Source organism: Echeneis naucrates, chromosome 22 (genome assembly GCF_900963305.1).
Source record: "Echeneis naucrates chromosome 22, fEcheNa1.1, whole genome shotgun sequence".
NCBI lineage: Eukaryota > Metazoa > Chordata > Actinopteri > Carangiformes > Echeneidae > Echeneis > Echeneis naucrates.
In genome coordinates this window covers 21,790,408-21,807,221 of record NC_042532.1, presented here as the reverse complement: position 1 = coordinate 21,807,221, position 16,814 = coordinate 21,790,408, and the positions used below count along the sequence as shown (strand labels likewise).

General features: G+C 48.2%; 3 protein-coding genes across 3 annotated transcripts; all 3 read right to left on the bottom strand.

The window, feature by feature from the left end:
- Positions 1–179: 179 nt before the first annotated feature.
- Positions 180–5,533, bottom strand: LOC115036258 (paramyosin-like). Its single transcript, XM_029494380.1, has 15 exons — positions 5,266–5,533; positions 4,955–5,017; positions 4,653–4,880; positions 4,290–4,349; positions 4,133–4,186; positions 3,980–4,042; positions 3,816–3,899; positions 3,674–3,736; positions 2,230–2,283; positions 2,077–2,139; positions 1,913–1,996; positions 1,771–1,833; positions 1,503–1,565; positions 1,221–1,349; positions 180–1,142 (listed from the first exon to the last, which is right to left on the bottom strand). Exons 1-15 carry the CDS (start codon positions 5,531–5,533, stop codon positions 862–864), a joined length of 1,620 nt encoding a protein of 539 aa, XP_029350240.1. The 3' UTR covers positions 180–861.
- Positions 5,534–6,159: 626 nt separating this feature from the next.
- On the bottom strand, positions 6,160–12,214 carry atg14 (autophagy related 14). The gene is made up of 11 exons (XM_029494138.1): positions 11,811–12,214; positions 11,144–11,206; positions 11,012–11,054; positions 10,504–10,589; positions 10,195–10,428; positions 9,805–10,034; positions 9,596–9,713; positions 9,399–9,489; positions 7,342–7,427; positions 7,038–7,212; positions 6,160–6,948 (listed from the first exon to the last, which is right to left on the bottom strand). The coding sequence occupies exons 1-11, from the start codon at positions 12,077–12,079 to the stop codon at positions 6,826–6,828; spliced, it is 1,518 nt and encodes a 505-aa protein (XP_029349998.1). The 5' UTR covers positions 12,080–12,214; the 3' UTR covers positions 6,160–6,825.
- A 361-nt stretch (positions 12,215–12,575) lies between these two features.
- tbpl2 (TATA box binding protein like 2) lies at positions 12,576–16,573 on the bottom strand. The gene is made up of 9 exons (XM_029494139.1): positions 16,498–16,573; positions 15,342–15,525; positions 14,981–15,194; positions 14,685–14,772; positions 14,511–14,602; positions 13,912–14,079; positions 13,596–13,690; positions 13,309–13,409; positions 12,576–12,855 (listed from the first exon to the last, which is right to left on the bottom strand). The coding sequence occupies exons 1-8, from the start codon at positions 16,543–16,545 to the stop codon at positions 13,333–13,335; spliced, it is 966 nt and encodes a 321-aa protein (XP_029349999.1). The 5' UTR covers positions 16,546–16,573; the 3' UTR covers positions 12,576–12,855; positions 13,309–13,332.
- Between the last annotated feature and the right edge of the window lie 241 nt (positions 16,574–16,814).

The window sequence follows — 16,814 nt, the reverse complement described above, 5'->3', positions numbered from 1 at the left end:
GAGAGAGAGGGAGGAAGAAGAAGAGAGAGCACTCGAGACCAATTAGTGTCCAGACTCTAAAACCTGACTGAAGCCATCAGAATGTCATTGGTAACTTTTACCGGAGCTGTTTCTGTGATGGACTGAGGCTCTTCAAACAGGCCGCTCTTCTGAAGATGCTCACAGAATTGGTTTGCAACTGCTTTTTCAAGAATTTTGAAAATGAAAGGGAGGTTAGATATGAGTCCATAATCAGCCCAAACATCTGGATCAGGATTAGGTCTTTTGAGGAGAGATTTAATAACAACAGTGTTGAAAGGCTGAGCAACATAACCAAGAGATAAACTCACATTGATCTGATCCAGAATATGGAAAACATCTATAAACAGCCTGGTGGGTATCGGGTCTAAAAGACGAGTTGAAGGTTTAGATGATGAGACTATAGAAAGCAGCTCAGAGAAATTTAAAAGTGAAAAACATTCCAAATACAAAGCAAGTGATTGAGAAGCTGCTGCAGTGGACTACTGCCAATAGTAGGTAAGAGCTGTTGAACTTTGGCTCTGATTTGGATGATAGTTTGTATATTTAGATCCAAAGTGGAGATAGTTTCATTTCAATTAAGTTCTTGTTTTTAGCGCCTCTTCTGTTTACTTAGAATTTATTCTACTTCTACTCAGAAACAAGAATCCTGATTTTCTGATCATGAATCATTTATCTTCAATTTTCTAAGTGTTCAGGTTGTTACAGTTCATCAGTTTCAGCCAGGTAAAATAATTTCACTCATTCTGGCTGTAGCCACAGGAACTCACCCACCCTACCAAAATAAAAGTTCAGCCTTTGTACTCCAGGGTGACGACTCCCTTGGCCCCAAAGCCCGGGCTGTCAGAGCGGGAACAGAAGGAATCCAGAGAAGACACTGAAGTTTCGTGAGTCGTCATAGAGCCGGTAGCTGGCTGGCAAACTGAGGTGGACTCGGTCCCCCTCCTCCAGCTGCAGGGCCACGCCATTGGACGTGGAGGCATAGCCGCCGTGGTCGTTCAGGTCCAGGTTGAAGATGATTGGTTGGTCGTTCCTGTACAGGTAGAGGCCCATGTAGCCCTTCAGGTAATCTGCAGCCGTGAAGCAGAAGAAGTAAACGCCTCTGAAAGGAGCTGTGAACACACCTGACAGACAGACGGACACACCATGTCACATCACTGACACACATCCAGAGAGCCAACAGTTTGGGGGGGGCGGGGTACCTGAGGTCTGCTGGTAGGCTCCACCCACATTGCTGATGGTCTTGGAGAAGACCAGTGTGGTCTCTTGGTCAAAAGGTCCAATTGAGCCAGAGTCTGTCAGACCAGCTGAGAAAGCCACCTTCATCTCATCTGGAACAAACAAGCAGACTCTTCATCATCATAAAATCTGATGATCGTTACGATTGACTCTAGTCCTGATCTGCTATGGACCCCGGTCAGTCAGGTTCAGCTGATCCAGATCAGTCCTGAAACCCTGTTCTCCAGTTGGGGTCAGATCCGTACCCGAGTTCTCCGACTGCAGATGTTCCAGCTGTTCCTCACCAACACTCAGTCTGACCTCCAGCTCTGGACAGGAAACAGGAAGTCACCTCAAGAGCTGTTGAGCTTCTCCAGATGAGACTAAAAGGCTTTTATTCTGAAGGAGTCAGACTGAGACACCTGATGTTCATGGTCCCCTCAGGATGAACTGACTCTGTGGATTCACTGACCTTGACCCACCTGAATATCTGTTCATCTCTCTGCAGTGTCAAACCTCAGCCCAATCCAGTACCTGAGTTCTGGTCCTGCAGCTCCATCATCACGGCGTTGGAGTCTCTGAGCCGTTGCTCCAGAGCTGAGAAGATCAGAGAGGCAGCCGTCAGGACGATCCGATGGAGCTACTTTCAGTGAGGTTGGGTCCTGTCTGAACTCACCTGTGTTCTGATTGGTCAGCTCGTCCAGCCGCCCCTCAGTGTGGTTCAGTCTGAGAGCGACGGCTGACAGCTCGGCACCGTGAGCTGGAACACAGGAAGGAAACAGCAGTGAGCAGAAGTTCCTCAGAGAACCTGCCAATTCTTTCAGGGCCTCAAGGACGTACCTGTGTTCCCCATCTGCAGATGTTCCAGATGTTTCTCAGATGACCTCAATCTGACCTCCAGAGCTGATCAACAACAATCACACATTCATCATCACTCAGCTTTTGACATGAAGACTGAAGAAGAAAAAGAGGAGGAGGAGGAGGAGACTCTACCTGTGGTGGTCCTGTTGATCTGTGACAGTCTGGACTCCAACACAGACAACTGAGCTGAAACACAATCATACATTATACACATCAGCATCTCACGGATAGAATGACAAGAAGAGGAAGAGGAAGTCATCATGAGGAAGTAAAATGATGATTTGGACTTTACATTGTTTCATTTCACCACGATTTGGTGGACTCCAAGTTAAACTAGTTTAGAAATTTCCAATAAAGGAAAACCTTGCAGATGCTTCCTACAGTCTCCCCCACTTCCTAACTTCTTCCTTGTCTGTTTCTTCTTCTTCCTCCTTTTCTTCCACCAATTACCTCCACTTCTTCCTCCCCTGCTTACTTTCCTATCATCCCTCTTTGCTTCTTCCTCCCCATGCTCTTCCACTTCATTTACTTCCTCTTTAGCTTCCCCTTTCATTTTCTCCAGTTTCAGTCAGTTTCATTCATCCCTGTGGTCTCAGTTTAACTTCCTCCCATCTTCCAAGAGATGTGTCTTGCCGAAAGGGGCGAAAAACAGATGACAGATCTTTTATTCCAATTGAGAGTCTTCTTTTAATTGAACAGGAGCAATTTTCTAATCTGTAAGGAAAGTTAGATCTTTTTATGTTTTCTCTGTATACATCAATTTTTATCATTATTTGTATGTTTGTGTTGTTATTGTCCACATTTGAGTTTGTGGGGGTGGAATCTACCAGCTGCAACATATTTGCCCCTCTCGAGATACAATTAAGTTAGCCTTGACCTTTTTTCTTTTACTTCGTCCTCTGTTTCACTACCACTACCTCAGATTTTCTTCCTCTGCTTCATCCTGTTTCCTCTTTTACTTGCGTCTGTTTCTTACAGTTCTTCCACTGTTTCCTCACCCACAAGCTTTTCCTGCTTCCCCTTTTGCTTTCTTATCAATTTCCTCATCTGAAGCCAGCAGAGTCGACCTGTGATGGTTGTTAGATAAAATGCAGGTTTAAGGCTTCACTGTTCCGACCCAGGGTACAGGTTCAGGTTTATGTCGAGCTGTGTTAAAACAGGATTTCCTCAAGGAACCTTTTGGATCCGCCACAGATTCAGGATGAAGAATGTTTAAATGTTTCTCCCTGAAATCCTTTTGTTTGAATGTGTGTCTGTGAATTTAACTTCTGGCAACAGATTTAAAGACAGAGTGGAACCTTCAGGTACCCGAGTTCTCTGACTGCAGATGTTCCAGCTGTTCCTCACCAACACTCAGTCTGACCTCCAGCTCTGGACAGGAAACAGGAAGTCACCTCAAGAGCTGTTGAGCTTCTCCAGATGAGACTAAAAGGCTTTTATTCTGAAGGAGTCAGACTGAGACACCTGATGTTCATGGTCCCCTCAGGATGAACTGACTCTGTGGATTCACTGACCTTGACCCACCTGAATATCTGTTCATCTCTCTGCAGTGTCAAACCTCAGCCCAATCCAGTACCTGAGTTCTGGTCCTGCAGCTCCATCATCACGGCGTTGGAGTCTCTGAGCCGTTGCTCCAGAGCTGAGAAGATCAGAGAGGCAGCCGTCAGGACGATCCGATGGAGCTACTTTCAGTGAGGTTGGGTCCTGTCTGAACTCACCTGTGTTCTGATTGGTCAGCTCGTCCAGCCGCCCCTCAGTGTGGTTCAGTCTGAGAGCGACGGCTGACAGCTCGGCACCGTGAGCTGGAACACAGGAAGGAAACAGCAGTGAGCAGAAGTTCCTCAGAGAACCTGCCAATTCTTTCAGGGCCTCAAGGACGTACCTGTGTTCCCCATCTGCAGATGTTCCAGATGTTTCTCAGATGACCTCAATCTGACCTCCAGAGCTGATCAACAACAATCACACATTCATCATCACTCAGCTTTTGACATGAAGACTGAAGAAGAAAAAGAGGAGGAGGAGGAGGAGACTCTACCTGTGGTGGTCCTGTTGATCTGTGACAGTCTGGACTCCAACACAGACAACTGAGCTGAAACACAATCATACATTATACACATCAGCATCTCACGGATAGAATGACAAGAAGAGGAAGAGACAGAGACAGAGACAGACACAGACACACACACACACACCTTCAGAGTTTGTGTTGAGCACCTGCAGTCGACTGTCGGACGGAGACGATGTGTTGGAGCCTGGAAGAAGGATACAGCTTAAAAACAGGAACTCCTCCGATTCCTGATGCGTCTCGAGTCTCCAGTCTTTGGCTCTGGTCTCAAGTCCTAGATCTAAGGTGTTAGATCTGTGTCACACCTGTTTAATTTCTCTTTAAGTCAGAGCTGAGTCCGAGGTCCACCTCTGTCTCTGAAGATCAGTCCGACCTGGCTCATAATTACTGACTCATAACTACTGCACCGCACAGGGCCCTCGATCTGACCCCAGAGACCAGGACCGAGACTGACTGTCACATGGTGCTAAATCAGCAGAACAAATCTGACCTGAGATCTGGATCCTTAAATCCTCCACCAGGGTCTCAGTATGACAAAGTCTGGACGCCAAGACTGAGACCAACAGAGAGAGTAGCGTTACACAACATTCATCAGTGACACACAACAGGAAACAAGGAGGAGGATGAAGATGACCTGTGTTCTTGCTCCTTAGCTGTTCCACCTTGCTCTCACTGGCCCTCAGTCTGGTCTGCAGGAACGGAAGCTCTGCAGCCAATGCTGTGGATGCTGACAGGTTACCATGGCAACAGAGACACAGCTCATCCGCTGGGATAACGTCACTTCCTGCTCACCTGTGTTCTTCTTCTTCAGGTCCTCCACAGAGCGCTCGCTGGCATTCAGTCCGGCCTGGAGTGCTGCAATACAGAAACAGGTAGTGACAGCTGACTGGAGGAAGATGAATATTCTCTGAAGACAAACCAGAACTTCACCTCCTCTCTGCCACGACCATCAGGCCGCAAGATGAAAAATTCAGAGGAACCATCTGAGACTCCCATCGGGGCTCAGAGACCAGAGGGATAAGGACGGATTCAGATCTAAGCTGAGCTGGTCAGGTCAGGTCTAGTCCAGTCTGGTGTGGTGTGGTCCAGCTGTGTTTGCCCACCTTTGCTGTGGTCCTCCAGCTCCTCCACCCTTCTCCTGAGGTCTGAGTCCAGGTCCATTAACAGCGTCCTCAGGTCCTGTAGTCCATCCAGGGTCTGTCTCTGCTGCTTGGCCTCTAGCTCTCCGTCCCTCACTCGACTCTCCATGCTCCGCAGGGCCTGACGCCGCTGCACCTCCTCCGCCTTCAGTATCAGAACCAGGTCCTTCAGCCCCCGCAGCTCATCCCAGAGGACGGGGAGCTCCAGAGGGACGTCCCCCACTGTCCCCATGTCCTCCAGCAGAGGGACAGAAGTCTCCGAGTGACTCTGACTGAACAAAGACAAACAGAGAGAGAGCAACAGAAACAGAGCTGCAGACTCCATTCTGCAACACAACCTGCTGCTCAACAGCCAGCAGCTTACACACACAGACTAATCCCTGAGAATCAGCACAAACATTCAGCACAATGAATGAGACCCTTTACAAACGAGAAGCTCCTGATCTGCTTCCTGCTCCCCAGAGGATGAACACTTCATGTCTGTGTGTGTGTCTGGGGCTGGCTCGTGTTCAGTTTAGGGTTAGCCCTCCTGAAGCTGCATACTTGACATAGCTAACATGCTAATCTGCTGCAGCACAGGACCTGCATGATCTGCTGCCACGTGCACTCACATGCACAGCCCTGTTTACTCCTGTGTGTGTGCGCGTGTGCGCATGACAACCTGCTTCATCATGTGACTGAGTCTAAACCTCAGCCTAAACTCTTATTTGCTGTTTTGGACCAATCCTTCAGTTGTGCGGCATCATGGGATAATGGGAATGGTAGTTTTCTTCTGGTCTGGACCCCCCAGGAGGTTTTCACCTGCATTAGAACCTGAAGTCTCAGGTGAGTTTGTAAAAACATTGTTAAGAACCAAAACCGGGAAGTAGATTTTATTTGAAACTAACAGAGAAACACAACGATCAGCTTCACTTTGACTTATTGCTTCAAATATCAGGTCCAGGTCTTCGAGAGACCAGATCCATCAGAGTCCAGTCCTTCAGCTGAACTTGGCTCGACTGGATTCTGCCTCACTCCCATAAACCAGAATCTGTGTGGTTTGTCATTCACTGTCCAGTGTGAACAGAGTCTCTGTGGACTAGATCCTCACCTGCTTCAGGTGGACATTCAGTTCAGGTCATTCTGTGTGTCTCACACCTGAGAACGTCTTTCACAGACAAAACTAATAATAGATCAGCAGGTGAATCAGGTTTGTGATGGACTGATGTGGATCACTTCAGCTCAATGACCCTCCACTCTTTGAAATGAACAGTCCACCCAGACCGGGGCTGATTCCAGTATGTCAGGTTCCTGGACCTGGGCCACCTGCTGATTAACTTCAGTACCTGGTCTGGTTTCTTTGCCTTAGAAAATGCTGGTGAGTGAGAAAACGACAGATGTGTGTTCAGGTCTGACACATGGAGACGTGAACGTAAGGAGGTTCAGGTTGGGTCCTCTGACCCAAGTCCACTCTGCTCCCACCCAGGAACTCCAGGACTCCAGATCTGAACCAATCCAGCCCTAAGAAGTTTCAGTCCAGGTGGATCAGCGCTGGCCAGTGTAAGCTCTGAACCAGGAGGTGACAGAAGCGGCGGCAGATGAGATCATCCCACCGGTGTTGGCCGAGGGCTGGGAGACCTGCAGTGCACTCTGGGAAAGGTCCATGGACTGTGGAAGGACAAGAAGACATGATTCATACTGAAATCACATGCCAGAAAAATTCCCTGTCTCCTCAGGCTCACATAGAGTGAGTCTACCTGTGATGGGATGTCACAGAATCGTGGACTGGGCACCGTCTCCCAGTCCGTCCCCAGGTCCGTCTCCTCGTCCGTCACCGCCTCGTCCCCACTCTCCTCTGCTGGCCCTGCGGCCTCTGGCTCCACAAACTCCATAGACTCCTCCAGATCAGCACTCACCTCGAACGGACCCGTCCTGGAAAAAAAAAAAAAAAAAAAAACAGAAAACACTGATCCACTGCACGCACAACTAGTATAGACCAGGTCATCTGAGGACGCCTTTGCTGGACTGGTTCTCATGGTGTGTCAGACAGGCGAGTCTCACCTGCCCAAGTTGTTGTTGTCAGGGGAAACCAGAAACATGATGTTCCTCAGAGTGTGATGGGGGTGGAGCTTCTCACTGTCCACATGCTGCGCGCGCGCACACACACACACACACACACACACACCTGCTTTATTGCATCCTAAAGAACAGAGCAGAACTCTGAGTAAACAGCCAGATCTCCATTAGCCTGAATAAGACAGTGCTAGGCTAAAGCAGCTAGCATTAGCCTGGTGGAGGTGTCCTGGTTCACAGACACACGTGAACAAGTCTCTGCCTGAACTATAGATCTGATTCTGTCTCCCAGCTGGTCTGAACTGGCTCCTGGACCTGCTGTTTTTCTTTGTATTATTGTTCTAGGTTCCCTAACGCTTTTCTAGCTTGGTGTTGGACTAGAATCAAATCAAATTTATTTGTTTACCAGCAGATTCTTTACACAGAGCAGAGGGGTGAACTACGAAGGAAGCTCAGCAAAGCTGGGCTTTCTTTGGTCAGCTGGCGCCAACCAGAGATAACGAGCATCCCGTCGGTGGTAATCGTCTTGATTTGTCCACCCAGGCTTTCCTCAGCAGGTCTGTGTGTGTTCACATTAAAGGGGGCGTTGAGGCCGATTACGTGCCACATATTTCAGCCAAGAGGAGCAGATTATGATCATGGAGAGCTATGAAGAGTTCAGACCGATAAGAACAGCTAAAAGAACACCGTTTCCACAAACAAGGCAAGAGAGGAAACCTGACAAAAAATGTAGATCCTGTAAGGTGATATAGCCAATATAATATAATTTATCATATAAGTTGAATTCCCTCCCTGACATTGTCTCACAATGAAGGATCCATGGAAATCACTTAGATTAGGGCCAAATCAAACAGATTTATTTGATTTGTCTTATTTGTGATAAAGTCAAAGTCTAATTGGTGTTCTATCAGTTATAGTGCCAGCAGTGCAAATCTGGACCAAGAACAAGAATGTCATCCAAAGTGGTTTGTATTCATTTCATAATATAGTGTAATGTGGATCATACACTGCCTAACGTGTGCGTTAATATTATCTGAAGCAAACGAAGAAAAATGAGAGGAGAAAGACTGGAGGGGGCAAACATCATGGAGGGGACACAACAGGATATTCAGTCAGACCCTGGAGCTGGCAGCTCCCAGCAGCTGTTCTCTGTCCAGGGGATGTATAAGTGCTTTGGTGGTAAAATACTAAATGCATATTTATTGTTTCTCAGATGAGAAAAGTCTATTTTACAGTTGAAGGAGACACATTAGTGTTGCTCACACATCCTGACTGACCCCCACACAGAGGTGACTGTCAAAGTTGTCATGTACATTAAACACCCCAATGACCTATTAATACATGTAGGAGCAGACAATGTCAGGGTCCTCTACAAAAGGAATCTAGAGCTGGATAATCAAGAAACTAAAACTTGAGATGGAGCAACTGGAGTGTGAGAAGAAGGCACTGCAGTAAATGGTACTTTAAAATGTTTTGTTAAGCATGATTGACATTTTATACTTCCAAACCTTTAATAAATAATAAAACATCCTGTGATTGGTGGTCCCATTACTTAAATCTGGTTCAACAAGATTACACATGTAACATCTTCCCTCAGCTGAGAATCTGTTTCGTCAGAAAAACACCAACAGATCACTCCGGTCTGGAAAAACTCTCTCCCTCCGAACAGCTCCTGAATCCACCGGATCTTCTACAAACGGTGGGCTCATGTTCAGGGAGGATGATCAGTGAAGTCAGCTCTTTTTACAGCCGACTTTAAGCCGAAAGTCGGAACAACAACTGGACCGGACCAGGTTATGTTGGCAGCATCAGTTACCATGGTGATACAGACAGCTTCAAAGAGAGCTGGCTTTAGGCTCAACATAGCTTGCTAAGGCACTTATCTGTCTTCGTAGTTCACCCCTCAGGTCCAGACCAACAGGGCTGCTGCACTGGTCTATCAGAACCGGCTCTCCAGAACTGACTACGTTTAGGCGACAGTACAAAATAAAGAGGGAGGAGGGCCTTCTAGGTGTATGAAGCTGACAGTGATGCCAGTGTCTGACCTGGGAGAAGCAGAGGTGGAGGACGTTGGTGTTGAGTTTGCTCAGAGCTCTGGTAAAGCGGTATCTGCTCAGGTTCTCTCCACAAAACTCACTGAGGACAAACGGCGTCAGCATTAATCATCACACAAGAAATGAGCTGAGGCTGTATTTTCCTGATGCCAGATCTGGAAGTGAAAGCAGCACCAGGTGCGTCCTACCTGTTGCAAAGCTTCTTGGGCAAGTTGACGTCCAGGATGTGGGACAGGATGGTGACGAGCTGCGTAGTGTAGCAGAGGGCAGCACTGATGGTGTGAGCTGGGTTAATGTGGTCCAGCTCTGCAGAACACAGGAGGTCAAAGGTCAGACTGCACAGGGACAGATGGCACAGGAAGACATACCAGCTCAACTAGTTAACCCCTCCCCCCACCTGGGCCCTGATTGGTGCTCTTCTCCTCCACCCAGCTGTAGTAGGCGGAGCAGTCTCCGTTGCTGGGAAGAGTGACGGGTGGGCCAGTTATGCTGATGCTGGTCTCTCCGTTCTGGTCATCCCAGATCCAGCGTCCCGACAGGTATGTGGTCCTTCGGGCCTCAGCCAACTCGCTCACCGTACTGGAGGTCAACGCCAGGTCAAACTCTGCAACCACATCTGTGGGGTCTCTGATCCACAAACACAGGGACAGACAAGAATCATGTTTCTACTTCTTATCCAACAGTCCCTGTTAGTCTGGATCCTCCAGACGAGGGTCCACCTTTTTCAAGAGTCAGTTAAAAAAATAAAACTCCCTCCTGTTCAGTCACCTGTCCGGCTCTGTCTCACCTGCTGCCCTGTTTCTCCTCCTGTATGGGGAAGATATGTGTGGTGAGCTCCAGGATGTGGTCCTGTCTCAGAGCAGCCAGCTGACTCAGTCTGGTCTGCAAGTCGCATCTGCGTTTCTCCAGCATGTCCCCCAGACGACGGTTGTGACGCTCAATTTTGTCCCGTTTCTCCTGGTGACGCCCGGCCCGACGCTGCAGCCGCTGACCGTCCTCCTGAGACCGTAGGTGGAGGTCTCTTTCTGCAGGACCAAAGAGGAGGTGAGACACACCATCACCTGACCTTAACAGGTGTCCCCACCTTCAGCCACACTCACCGCTCTTCACCTCCTCGCTGCCCCACGCCACCGCCACCTTCAGCTGCTCTATCTTCATTTTACAGGACATTAGCTTCCATTTCTGAGGAGACACCAGAGTCAGACTGGACCTGACCACGTTATTGAAATGGATTTTATCTATCAATAAGTCGGTGCACAAATCAGCTTCTCCAGATTCAGGAGTCAACAAGGAAAAGAGGAGCAGCCTCCTTCAGGGTTTTGATCCAGACCCATCAGAACTGTAAGAACTGTCCTGCACACTGTACCTGATGTTATGAATCTGGCCACAGACAGGTGTATAAGAATATTAAGTTCAAAGGACCTTAAAAAAAAAAAACAAAAAAAACAGGCCACGTGAATCCCTCCAATCAGAACCTCATCTGGCACAGTGAAGTTTAGATTGTTGTTCCGCAGGCAAAAAAGTCAAAGCACAAAGACAGATTTTCGTGGTTGCTCACAAATATCCCCTTCTAGAACCGAACCCGGTCCCAGAACCAGACTCACCATCTCATCGGCCTGCAGCTTCTTGTCCATGGCCTGGAGGACTCTGAGCAGGGAGGAGAGACAGGTTAGTCTGTTTGGACCGATACAGACCAGCAGAGCTGAACATGAACATGGTGACACAGAAAGTCTGACCTCTGCTGCAGCTGCTCCTTCTCCTCCCTCAGAGTCTTCAGCCGCTCCAGCTTCTCCGAATATCTGCAGAGAGCAGATCCAAACAGGAACAGATCAGATCTCCTCTCCTAGACAAACTGCTGCCAGACATCACAACTATGAGGACAAACTTATTTTGGGTCTTCACGTGCTGTGTAACTGTAGAAGCGCAGCTAACCAACCAAACTGACACTGCGATGCAGGCTGACTCAGCAGCTAACGGCTAAGAGCCCAATGGAGCGACACTAAGTATCACAACACAGCCAAGAAGCTAACTTAGCTAATTGTCATAACGGAGGACCGTTAGCCGCTAATGCTAACTGTTGCTAACGTCAACGTGATAAGTTAACGGATTTTTGTCTTTTCTGTAAAACGTATACAAAAAGCTCAAAGTTAAACTAAATACGATTACACTCGTTAACAGAACCACCAGATGCTAAAAAATGGTTGTCAATAAAACGTGATTTAATGCGACTTTTGTGCCTTTAGGAGAATTTCAGGTTCAGTTCGGCCAAAAATGAGCCGGTCCAACTGTCCGAACGGGAAGACGAACAATGGAGCGGCTTCATGATGTCGATGAACTCGGAGCCGTCCGGCTGCGGATCACAATAATCGGCAGACGGATGGAGGTTGATCTCCGGAGCGTTACCTCTCTGCGTTCCTCCCGTCGAAGTACACGAAGTCTCCGGCGCGGACGCAGCGGGCACAGGTGAGCCTGCGGCGGGAGGTGCTACACAGCGGGCACCGCTCCACCGCCACGAACAGCCCCTCCGCATCGTCCACCGACTCCACCATCACACAGCCCGGGGCCGAGGGCACGGGATGGGGGTGATGAGGCCGCAGGGGAGGCCTGCCCCCGGAATGAGAGCCGGAGGATGGAGCGGCTCGGTCCGGGCCGCGCGGCGGGAGTCCCGCCATGGAGCAGAGCTGACCAGTTGAACTAACGATCACCGGACCGGAGGACGGGACCGGGCCTGTCACGGCTCCATGAGCACCGACGGACGGCCTGAAAACTGTCAGGAATGTTGTTGTTTTGTTGAGTAGACGATGAGTCCGCCACTTCCGGTTTCTTCTTAAAGCGTGAACGGGTTTGTTTATGTCATGACGTCAGCGTCAGAGCGGAAGAAACGAGCAAATTAACGCAAAACGTCGGCTTTCAACAAGTTTTTATATTTATCTTAACATTTATTCAATAACTGAGTACGTTTGCCCTTTTCATGTGGCCATAATTCACGAAACTCTGATAATTATAATACTCGGTAGAGATAAAACTATTACAAATACGATTAAGTCAAATGATGAAATCTACGGAGGCCCAGATGGTCCCAATAGATTCTTTGTTGTCTTCTGGATGACTAAAAATGTAGACCAGTTCTCTTCCTGGTCCATGTTTAGTGCAGCATATTATCTTCTTAATAGGTTTCACCACCTCCTGATGCTATAAACCAGGGCGTGATGCCCAGGTCACATGACCTCACCTGTAGTTAAAGGTCACCGACAAACTGTGGTCTCAGAGGGCTGGAGCCTCTGGAGCTGGACTGGCAGATCCTTTCAGTTGTGAGGTGCAGCCTCCATGGATCTGGACTTGATGATGCTTGACTGGTCGACACTGAACGGGTTGTTTTTGCTGCGACCGGGAGCATGATCCTGCTGGAAGTCTCTGCTGATGCACTAGTTTGGGTTTTCCTCCAACACTGGAAATTGGTGGTATTAAAAAGGAGGAGTTGAGGCTTTCCTAAGGGGTCAAAGGTCAAATCTGACACCAGAAAGTAATGCCACCCCACAGCCATGGCTCCATGCCTAAAACACCCCCCTTCTTGTTAAGTCACTGTGTTACAGTATGTGGAGGGGCATGATAAATAAAATCTGATGGATTGACTAGACGTAGTGTAAGCTAATGCTAAGCCAACTTTGCTACCTCTAACATAATGTAACATAAGCTAACTTTGAGATAGCTAACAGAAGCAAACTAACTCAGGATTAAAATAAAATCGATTTGAATCAACTTAAATTTTCTCTGCAGTCATCTGAAAAACTCATTTATTCAGTTTTCAGGATGTTGAAACAATCAGCAACCAGCTGACTAACTTAAAGTCAACAATTTGCTGCGTAACACAAAATAAAGCACAAACACTGCGTCTATTTACAAAGGAATAGAAGTGCTCGCGTCCTCACTGTTTCCTGAAACCTCTCAGGATCGGATAGATGTTCTCAAATGCTTCGTAGATCTCAGCTCGCTCTTTAGCTCCTGGAATTCAATACACAAATTTATTTGAACAACTCACCAGGAAATAGATTAACCCCTGAAAAAAAGTCACACTTCAATCCAAATATCATTACTATAAAACACTTGAACAAAAGGAACTAGTTCATTCTGCCCTCCTAGTCTGCTGAGACCAATATCACTGTGGTTTGGTATACTGAGTATCATTACCAGTTAGAACCACTTTCCCAGACACAAAGATGAGCAGGACGATACGAGGTTTTACCATCCGATAGATGAGACCTGGAAAAAGCTCCGGCTCATAACTGTGGAGACAAAGACATGTTAATGTAGCATGAGCTAACTCTAACTTAATGTAGCATGGTGGTTAATGGATACTAAGCCATTTTCAGTAAACAGTTTTTGGATGATATGTAATCGAATCTTTGGATTGCAGCAACAGGCTATAAACAGGCTAACTGCTGTCTTTGTGCTAAGCTAGGTAAAAGCATCTCCACAGTAAAAAGGCAGCAGTAAGGGTTTGTACCTGCTGAACTGCTGGTGGGTCAGGACTAGTCCCTCCAGTCTGATGGGGAAACTGACGTCACAGCTGGCCACCATGTTCTGGATCTTAAAGTCCAGGAAGCGAGCGGGAAAGCCCAGTTTCTGCACGACCCGGGCGTACTTCCTTGCTGCCAGCCGTGACTGCTCCTCACTCAAACACACCCAGAGGGCAGAGAAGAGTCAGGAGACTAAAAAAAGACCAGAATCTGTCCTGCACCCTCTAACATGCTCCTCCAGATAACCTGGACTTAGAAATCTGACCTTCACAAACCCAGAAGATTCGTCCAAACCCGATATCAGCTAACTAGAATTACTTTTAAGCCAAATCAATAGTTGGAGGACCAGCACCACAGTAAACCGTCTCCACACAAACAATAAAGGAGCCTGGACCACCATCAGAACCACAGACCACAACAGCTTGGATTCTCGTGGTCTGGTTCTAGGGACAGACCACATTCAGAGGAACACAGTGGGTATTTATTGGATGAGCTTCAGCTCCAGGTCTCCAGGCAGAGCCAGTGCAGATGGAGACGTTAGATTCAGATTCTCTCAGCAGAAAAGGCTGAGTTATGTCAGACTGACCTCTTGGCTCCTGTACAGACCATCTTTCCTGAGCTGAAGATCAGCGCTGTGGTTCGAGGCTCACGGATTCTCATTATAACGGCTGCAAAACGCTGCAATAGGAGAACGAGGCACAAGAAGCTGCTATCATCAGCTCAGATGTCAGACTGTCACTTCTCGGTCGGCTTGAAGTACCTTGGGGTTGTATTCTGCGTTTCTGGCTTGCAGGGCGATGAACTTTAGGTCCAGAGGACACCCCAGGTTGACGGTGGAGACGATGTTCCTGCAAACCCGAGCAGAGAAATGCCTGCTAACACTTACCTTCAGCTCTCTGACGTGACACTCACTATATCAAGAACACTGAAATGGACCTGTTGGACACACCCCCGATGATCTCAGGGAAACATTTTGAAAATGCAACAGCCAATTGGACCGGACCGGTGGTGCGCCCTCATGACTCAGACAGATAGAAGATCAGAATGTGAACTCACTGTAACTGGGGGATGATCCCTGATCTCTCTGTCACCGGGGTCACAGGGGTCATGGGGGTCATGGGGGTCATGGGACAGAAGGGCGAGGCACTGGTCCCCGGTCCAGACGTGGACACACCCTGATGGGTGTTAGCTGCTGTGGAATCCTGAGAGTTGCAGTCTGGACCAATGCCACTGTCCTGGGACACGTCCAGATTGGGGCTCTCTGCCTGAGCTGGAAAACACCATAGTCTACTCAAGAACCTTACTCAGACCTGGACCCATGCCTGGACCCCCCCAATTCAGGATGTAGTATTTCAGGTTTTTTTTTTTGCTACTTGTTTTGAATTTACAATCATCTTAATGATCAGTGTCATCACACCTGTGCTCTCTTGTGTGCTGAGGTCATCAGGAAGAAAACTTAGGTCCAGCTCCTCCCCCAGTACTCCGCCTTGCCCCGCCTTCCCTGACAGGTAAGAGGAATCCTGTGGAAAGGGGGTGGGCCCCTCAACATGGGGGGCAGGGCTCTGGAGGCCCAGCTCCTCCACCAACCTGAAGTTGGAATCCTGCTGGATGAAAATCAATCAGTCAATAGCAGCTTTAATGTAGTTCTCCAGTTCTGTTGCTGGTCTGGGGCAGGTTAAAGGTAATATAGCGACTATCCTGTCCTCCTTTAGTCGTTCATGGTGAGGTGGGAGACTGTTTTCCTACGCGCTCTCTATTGAAACAATGTCCATATGGTTCCACTGTTGGGTGATGTTCCCGTTTATTGATCAGAAAAAAAAAAAAAGGATAAGTTATTATACGGATGCAAAAATAAATAACGTTGGGATAATGATGAAAACCAACCAAAAGAAACCGGCTGCGTGAGCAGTAAAAACCGCATGACCTTCCACCTCCAAAACTCCTCCTCCATCACCAGCACCCGTGCTTATATAGAAAAATGGTATACTACCACCTGTGAAGACCTGACCCAACACCCGAAGACAGACAAATAAACAAATTAACCCTAACCCCTAACCCTCCTACAGGTAAACTCCTCAATCTCAAACCAGAGCCACTGAATAGGGCAGAGAATGGAGTTCACAGCCAGCAAGGGACATCAAGACATGCTGAGCCGGGTCTTCAGAAAGAGACTACGCAAAGTCCATGACGAAGACCTACAGGGGGCCTCACCTTAACCCAGAGGTGTCCAAATCCGGTCCTGGAGGGCCACTGTCCTGCATGTTTTAGATATTTCCTGCTCCAACACCCCTGATCAGACATCAGCAGAGCTTGATGACGAGCTGATCATTTGAATCAGGTGTGTTGGAGCAGGAAACAGTGGAGTTGGACACCTCTGCCTTAACCCTAAGTCTGAAGACTGAGCTCAGGGTTCATATTTGTTTTGATGAAGAGGAGCTAGATTCAGGTTAGATATGGACTGGTCTGACTCCAGATCTCAGACCAATCCTTCACCACAGACATGGGTGAGTCATTTCTGCTCCAACCTCCTGTTTAGATAAACTTCATTCAAACTGTGGAGATGCTGTACTCACATTTGCAATGGAGTCATCGAAGTAACGCTCCAACGCTGACTCGTCCATGACTGAGGAACCGGCTGACCTGACGCAGGTCCTGGAAAGTCCTGCATCAGGTCAGACCTGCACAGCTGCAGCCAATCCAGACTGATGGGATCTCTCCACCTGAGGCAGTGCTGCACAGGAACTCACTGCTTCTCCTGAGGTTCTACACTGAAGTACAGATCTTTGATGTTCTACAATCAGATCCTTCAGATGGCTGAGCCCTCGAGGTTCTCGTTGCTGTTCATCCTCCTTCCTGCAGGTGGACACCCGCTCCACAGACGCCACCGGAA

What these genes read in the sequence shown, in the direction of transcription:
- tbpl2 (XM_029494139.1), bottom strand. Translation starts at nt 16,545, where the DNA reads ATGGACGAGTCAGCGTTGGAGCGTTACTTCGATGACTCCATTGCAAAT. An exon ending in TCGATGACTCCATTGCAAAT is followed by an intron (nt 15,526 to 16,497) that starts GTGAGTACAGCA and finishes TTCATCCAGCAG; the next exon opens with GATTCCAACTTCAGGTTGGT. An exon ending in ACGCAGAATACAACCCCAAG is followed by an intron (nt 14,603 to 14,684) that starts GTACTTCAAGCC and finishes CTCCTATTGCAG; the next exon opens with CGTTTTGCAGCCGTTATAAT.
- atg14 (XM_029494138.1), bottom strand. Translation starts at nt 12,079, where the DNA reads ATGGCGGGACTCCCGCCGCGCGGCCCGGACCGAGCCGCTCCATCCTCC. An exon ending in AAGGAGCAGCTGCAGCAGAG is followed by an intron (nt 11,055 to 11,143) that starts GTCAGACTTTCT and finishes CTCCCTGCTCAG; the next exon opens with AGTCCTCCAGGCCATGGACA. An exon ending in GAGGAGGTGAAGAGCGGTGA is followed by an intron (nt 10,429 to 10,503) that starts GTGTGGCTGAAG and finishes TCCTGCAGAAAG; the next exon opens with AGACCTCCACCTACGGTCTC.
- LOC115036258 (XM_029494380.1), bottom strand. Translation starts at nt 5,533, where the DNA reads ATGGGGACAGTGGGGGACGTCCCTCTGGAGCTCCCCGTCCTCTGGGAT. An exon ending in TCTGCAGATGGGGAACACAG is followed by an intron (nt 3,900 to 3,979) that starts GTACGTCCTTGA and finishes CCTGTGTTCCAG; the next exon opens with CTCACGGTGCCGAGCTGTCA. An exon ending in GATCAACAGGACCACCACAG is followed by an intron (nt 2,140 to 2,229) that starts GTAGAGTCTCCT and finishes GTTGTTGATCAG; the next exon opens with CTCTGGAGGTCAGATTGAGG.